General features: G+C 40.7%; 1 protein-coding gene across 1 annotated transcript; it reads right to left on the reverse strand.

Moving 5' to 3' along the window:
* Nucleotides 1-395: 395 nt before the first annotated feature.
* LOC110747569 (cysteine-rich receptor-like protein kinase 15) lies at nt 396-3,537 on the reverse strand. Its single transcript, XM_088254766.1, has 7 exons — nt 2,712-3,537; nt 2,308-2,451; nt 2,065-2,195; nt 1,754-1,964; nt 1,390-1,627; nt 1,135-1,285; nt 396-1,033 (listed from the first exon to the last, which is right to left on the reverse strand). The coding sequence occupies exons 1-7, from the start codon at nt 3,535-3,537 to the stop codon at nt 689-691; spliced, it is 2,046 nt and encodes a 681-aa protein (XP_088110892.1). The 3' UTR covers nt 396-688.
* Between the last annotated feature and the right edge of the window lie 4,126 nt (nt 3,538-7,663).

Genomic DNA, 7,663 nt, shown 5'->3' on the forward strand with positions numbered 1-7,663 from the left:
GGTCTCTCTCTCTCTCTCTCTCTCTCTGGTTTCTTATTTTACATTATAATAACTTTTCATATAGGGTCTCTGATATTTTACATTATCTTAGATAATAGATACTAACAACGAAAAAAAGGACATATATAGTAGATCAAGGATATGTACTTGTTAGTTGCGGGACTGTTCCATTCCATGAAGTGAAGCATCCCATAATGAACAAGACCAGCCCATGCCCCAGCCTGAATGATGACTTGTTAGTTGCTGGAATGTTCCAGGAAGTGAAGCATCCCACAATGAACAAGACCAGCCCATGCCTCAGCCTGAATGATGACTCATCAGGCAACACCAGCAACAAAACAGCTGCTAAAGGAATGGTTGAACCGGAGGTCATCAGCAATGTTATTCTATATGCATGAATCATCGCAAAAACAGGATATTCATTATACAGAATTGTCATAAAAATATAATAAATTACACTCTGGTTTGATTCACATTGATCCAGATCCTGAAATCAACAGACTTGGATAATTTTGTCCACAAATCCATCAGAAGTAAATGCTTTGCTATATACCACTTCCTCTGTTATTGTATCAAGAATGTGAAGCCTTATTCAGAACCCTACTTGAACAATTAATGAATGAACCACAACATATAGAATTAGATAAGAAAGAAAAAAAATGAATCAAAAGGGATCGATCTTCAACCACTAGCGAGGATGTGGTTCAGTAAAAGTCTCATATTCCATTACTATGACAGAGTTACTCTTCGATCGATCTGACCTTGTTGCCCCTGAATTATATTCAGATTGTAACGGCATGTCCATTCCAATGCTGCTATGCAAATAAAATGCAGGTTGGGAGGGCACTGGGAGAGTGAGGGAGTAGCTATTCAGCATGAGAATAACAGAAGCCATTGATGGCCTATCAGCCACATTTTCTTGCACACATAATAATCCAATGTGGATGCATCTCATTATTTCTGTTCTTGAACCAGTCCTTAATGTGGGATCTATTAGATTTGAAGCTGTCCCTTCCCTCCAACTTCTCCAGGCCTGCAATGATTTGTGAATTTGATCAGAGATAAGTTTTCTTTCTTTGATTTGTTGAACTAAATTGTATTGAGATACCAAAACTATATTATATTTTCACTTACGAAGCTCAGAAGATCCTCCGCATTTTCTCCATGCTGGAAGCCACTATTTTTTTGTCCACTGACTATCTCTAGAACTAACACACCAAAACTGTAGACATCGGACTTAACAGAAAAGTGCCCATGCATTGCATACTCTGGAGCCATATACCCACTGCATATCAACAAAAAGAATATCCGCGTTCACCAACACATATGGAAAGGAAATTGTTGACATAACAGACATAAGCCCACAGGCAGTTAAGTGCATATTCTTACTAGGTCCCAACCATCCGACTAGTATTGCCTTGCGTTTGATCAAGCACGAACAACCTTGCCATGCCAAAATCTGAAATTTTGGGGTTCATTTCTGCATCTATCAAGATGTTACTAGCTTTGAGATCACGATGAATAATTTTAAGGCGAGAGTCTTCGTGGAGGTAAAGGAGGCCTCGAGCAGTGCCTACTATGATTTTGTAGCGCCTCACCCAATCTAGTTGTGCACGCTTTTTTGGGTCTGCAAATATATTAATGCAAAATCAAGACTTCAATTACAATGTTTGCTTGCATACATGTCACACAATTGGAATTTTATAATAAACATTCGAAGTTAAACGAAAACTATGCATAATTCCAGACATACCAAATATGATGTGATCGAGACTTGCATTAGGGACAAATTCATAGACAAGAAGCCGCTCACTTCCTTCTAAGCAAAAACCTAAGAGTCTAACTAAATTCCGGTGTTGAAGTTTAGCCACTAACAAGACCTCATTTTTGAATTCTAAATCTCCTTGCCCAGAATTTGTAGAGAGCCTTTTTACAGCTATATCTTTTCCATTGAGAAGCCTACCCTGAAAAAATATATAGGTACGGAATTAAAAAATAGAAATGAGATAAGTGGTATTCAAGAAATATCAAAGCTATAAGTTCTTGTTATTAACTTGTCATTACCTTGTAAACAAATCCAAATCCACCCTGTCCAAGTTTATTTGCTTCAGAAAAGTCATCTGTAGAAACTCTAATGGTGGCCAAGTCAAATTGCAAAGATTCTGCAGATCCAATTTCATCTGTATCGTCGCTGCCTTAGGAACAATTGAAATTCTAAAAATGCCTATAAAAGTAGTAGTACTTGGCTTCCTCCCTATCAAATGGAATAATATGATTAATTAATGTTCACTAGAGTTGCCTGTTTACCTAGAAGTAACTTCCTAGTTTCAAGTTTTTTCTTTGTCCTCCTTACTCTTAAACAAATGCAGAAGAATATAACTGTTAGTACCACAGAAACAACAATTGGCACAACAATAATGATGACAGTCTGAGATCTGTTACTCTTCAATCCTGCAAAAGTCAAAAATCTCATTTGCATTAACTTGAATACATACATAGATACACACATACATCTGTATATGAATCTAACAAAATATGCATTAGAAATTTCTTCGACCCAAAATTGTTGTAGTGTCAATGGTAGCAATAGTCCCTGAAATTGTACACGAGACTAAAGTGTAACTCGTCTACAAATTCCTTCCTGGACAATTGCTCTAGTTAAGCCAACTTTATTTCTTCAAAGCATAATATATTGGGATATATATACCTACCTCCTGTACTGGTTGACGGGGGAGGAGGACTAGACAGTGGCGGCGGAGGAGACGGCAATGGTCGGACAGTTGCAGGGTCAATGAAGCGATAGATCTCATACCTAAGAACACAGCTGGGTTTAACAATTATACCACCTACTTGCGTCGCCGGAAAATATATTGGGATATCTCCCAAAGAAGTACCCAAGAAATCACTGCAGAGCATCTCGGTCAAATCCGGCATACACTGCGCACTCCCATAGATTGTTTGGAAGCGGGGAGCGGCTGCGGTCCCCGCTGCAAATTTTCGAAGTGAACCGTTCCCTGCAGCTTGACCCCTTAGGTCCTCCAGTAGCGTCCTCAGCTCTTGATCAAACTCGACGACGTCGGAGGAGGACACGTTCTGTAAGTTATACACCCGGAAAGCAGGGGAAGTTTCCATGACTCCGTGGATGGAGCGGTTGGTGTAGCGAAGGTTGCACTGATCACCTGCGCCGAAAGCTTCCTTTTGATTGGGACAGGACTGTGTGAGCAATTGTGCGGTGTCGTTGAGGCAGCCACGGCAACTTTCCACCGTGGCATCCCCTCGACATAGCCCGATTGCGTAAACCTGGTCGGGGTTTTCCCCGTAGGATGAGTTGTAGAAGCCGTAGCCATTGCCGTTGTTGGAGGGGGAAGAAAGAGAAGAGAGAAGGGTGTTGAGGTTTGTGTGGTAGGTACTGTTGGTGGTGTAGTTGCCTTTATCGTTGGAACACGATATCTGAGCAAGGGATTGAGTGCTGATCATGAGGAACAAAACGGGAGAAAGGAAGAACAGAAATCTTAAGGAGAACATTAATGGCGCCATTCTGATGATTAGATTGTAGAAACTCTGTGGTCTTGTAAAAGAGAGAGAGAGAAGAAGAGAAAAGAGAGAAAGGTTTCTTAAGAATTAAGAGATCTGTTGCTTTTCATTAATTGACAAATGAATTAATACAATTACATATATATAGCCTTTTGACTATTTACATTTAGCTATTCTAAACCAACCACAGAAAACAAACTAATTACATGAGTAGCAAACGTATAACAGACTAAACTAATAACCAACCAACTTTAGTTATGATATATCATCTTCATCTTTACACCCCCTCAAGCCAAACTTGGAAGAATCAAGGATTCCAAGTGAAAGCTTGGACTGCAGAAACTGGAATCTGTTTTTAGACAAGGCTTTGGTATGGATATCTGCAATTTGAGACTGACTGCACACATACTTAACGTCAACCAGATTTGCAAGCACTAACTCACGAATATAATGATAATCAATCTCGACATGCTTAGTACGAGCATGAAATACAGGATTAGAGGCAAGAGATATAGCAGAGATATTATCACACCAGAGAGTAGGTTTGTGAGAAATAGGAAAACCAAAGTCTTTGAGCACCTTGCAAATCCAAGTAACCTCTGCAGCAGTGTGAGCTAAGGATCTGTACTCAGCTTCAGTAGAGGATCGGGCTACGGTTGATTGTTTCTTGGCACTCCAGCTAACTAAGTTGGTGCCCAGAAAAACACATGAACCACCAGTGGATCTTCGGTCATAAGAACAACCAGCCCAATCGGCATCAGAGTAGGCTGACAGATGCAGTGAGCTTTTCCTAAACAAGAGACCATGAGTAATAGTCCCTTTGAGAAACCGCAATATACGTTTGGCTGCTTGCATGTGAAGAACAGTAGGTGTATGCATAAATTGACAGATTTGATTCACTGCAAAGGAAATGTCAGGTCTTGTCCAAGTTAAGTATTGAAGAGCACCGACAAGGGATCTGTATTCAGTGGGATTAGCAAGTAATTCCCCACTGTGATCTAGCTTGGTAGAGCTAAGTGGAGTGCAACAGGGTTTTGCACCAGTCATATTTGTTTTCTGTAACAGATCAAGCAGATACTTGTTTTGGTGAAGAATCAGAGTATCTTTGGTTCGATGAACTTCTAGACCCAGAAAGTAATGCAAGGGACCTAGATCTTTGACAGGAAATAAAGTGCTCAACTTGGCTATGAACTGATTGCAAATGGTAGCATCAGGACCACTGACCAGAATATCATCAACATAGACAAGAACTATAACCAGAGTTGGAGCATGAAGAACAAATAAAGAAGCATCAGAGGATGATTGACTAAATCCCAGAGATAGAAGAGCTTGAAATAATTTGTCAAACCAAGCTCTAGGAGCTTGTTTAAGGCCGTAGAGAGATTTTCTGAGCTTGCACACATGAGTAGGCCTGCTGGGATCCTGAAAACCAGGAGGTTGAACCATGAATACATCCTCGTTTAAGTCACCATGCAGAAAAGCATTGCTTATGTCCAGTTGATTAAGAAACCAGTTAAATTGGACAGCAAAAGATAACAAGAGTCTGATAGTAACCGGCTTTGCAACTGGACTAAAGGTTTCTGTGTAGTCAAGACCTTCCTTTTGGTGAAATCCCTTAGCAACGAGCCTTGCTTTATATCTCTCAATGGAGCCATCAGGATTCTTTTTAATTCGAAAGACCTACTTGCAGCCAACTACATTTTGAGAGGGTGAAGGAGGAACAAGGGTCCAAGTGCCTGTAGATAAAAGAGCATTGAATTCATTTTGCATTGCTAGTCGCCAATTTTCAAACTTAGATGCTTGAAGATAAGTATTGGGAATGTAATCAGTGGAGGAAGGAAGAGAATGTTTGGTAGCAGTGAATGCTTTGGGCTTATGAATACCATTTTTGGATCTAGTAACCATGGGATGCACAGTAGAAACAGGAGGAGGCACAGGGGGATGCGAAAGCTCAGAATGATTTGGAGAGACAGGGTGATGCGTAGGCACAGATGCTGGGGGAGAAATAGAGTGAGGAGGGACAGTGGGTTGAGATGGAGGCATTGAAAAGTGAAGATTAATAGATGAAGATGGAGAAAGAGACTGATCAACAGAGGATGGAACTGAAGGAACATCTTTAAATGGAAAAGTATCCTCATCAAATGTAACATGTCGAGAGACATAAATCCGATTAGTTTCCAAATCCAAGCACCGATAACCTTTGTGTTGTAAACTGTAACCCAAGAAGACACATCTCTTACTTTTCCCATCAAGCTTAGATGAAATGTAGGGCTTTAACCACGGATAACAACTGCACCCAAAAACTTTAAGTTTGGAATAATCTGGAGACTTGCTAAATACCAACTCCCACGGTGATTTAGTATTTCCTGAGATAGGCAGCCTATTTATAAGATAAATGGCAGTGGTAAAAGCTTCAACCCAATAGGAATGAGGAACACTGGATTCAACTAATAAGGTCCGAGCTGTCTCAACAAGATGCCGATGTTTCCTCTCCACACAACCATTTTGTTCTGGTGTGTGTGGACAACTGAGTTGTTGGACAATACCATGAGTATGTAGAAAAACTTTAAACTGTAAACTGGTAAATTCACCCCCAGAATCTGAACGAAGTATCTTGATTTTATTACCAACAATATTCTCAACATAGGCTTTGAAGATTACAAAAGTAGAATACACCTCTGATTTAGTCTTTAAAGGAAAACACCAACTGTACTTGCTAAAGTCATCGACAATGAGAAAATAATATCGAAAACCACTTCCTGAAGTGACAGAAGCTGGTCCCCACAGATCACAATGTAATAGCTCAAGAGACTGAGAGGTAGATGTAGTGGATGAACTAAATGGTAGTTTGTGATTCTTAGCAATAGCACACTTGGAGCAAAAGAAGTCAACAGATGATGTACCCTTAATAGCAAGCTTAGTACTAGATATTATTTTGCGAAAGATAGATGAAGAAGGGTGTCCCAGCCGACTGTGCCAAAGTTTGACTGAACCTTGAGCACTGACGAAAGCATAAGAGGATCCAGAAGATGAAGCAGTAGAAGAACAGTCTAGCAGAGGGTAAAAGCCATCTTTAACGGGACCCTGCAAAAGCGTCCTCCCCGTAGTACGATCCTTTATAACAGATCCATCAGAGTCAAGTGTTAAAGCACAATAGTTATCTTTGAGAAATTGGTAAGCAGATAACAAGTTGTGTTTCATTTTAGGAACATGGAGCACATTACTCAAATGAAATTTAGCATGAGGAGAATGCAAAGAAGAAGAGCCAATGTGATGTATAGAGAGACCATTACCATCACCGACATAAACTTTGTCCTCACCAGTATACGATGTTGGTGAAGAGATGTTGGCAATATCATTAGTGATGTGAGTTGTGGCGCCAGAATCCAGTAGCCAAGATGGAGAAGGTTTGGAGGTATAGTGTGCACACATGGCTGCAAGTTTTGCAGGAGGAATCTTCCCAGAGAAGTCAGGATTCATGCGATCATAGCAATCAATAGCTTCATGACGAGTAGAGCCACAAATTTGACAAGGAACACGATTACTGCTGAAGGAAGAGTGACGAACACCTTGTGGATGACCACGATTGGAAGATTGACCCCTATAAGTGCCTCTGTGTCCACGATTGTTATTGTACCGGCCAGGATTATGATAGTGATTACCTCGATAGGTGTTTCTTCCACGATGAGAAGGGAAACCAAAGGATTGTTGAGATTGTGCAACATATGCTTGAGGCGGTGGAGTTGGAAGAAGAGGCGGTTGAGACTGAGCAGAGAACGCCTGAAAGGACTCAGTGGTGGAAGAAGAGAGTTTCTTGCGACGAGACATTGAAAGCTCCTTGGTGAGAAGAAGGCCATGTAACTCATCCAGAGACGTGGAAGAAAGGCGCAACATTACAGAATCAATAAATGATTCAAATTCATCAGGTAATCCAGCAAGAGTAGCCGCAATTAGATCTCGATCAGAAATAGGCGCACCAGCAGCAGAGAGAGAATCAGAAATTTCTTTGAGGTGTTGAAGATAATCTGCCATAGATTGAGCACCTTTTTGAATCGCTTGGAGTTGAGACCGGAGTTGATGGATGTGAGCATCGGAGACACCACCAAAACGTTGTTCAAGCTTGATCCAA

Source organism: Prunus avium, chromosome 6 (genome assembly GCF_965620075.1).
Source record: "Prunus avium chromosome 6, drPruAviu1.hap1.1, whole genome shotgun sequence".
NCBI classification, from domain to species: domain Eukaryota; kingdom Viridiplantae; phylum Streptophyta; class Magnoliopsida; order Rosales; family Rosaceae; genus Prunus; species Prunus avium.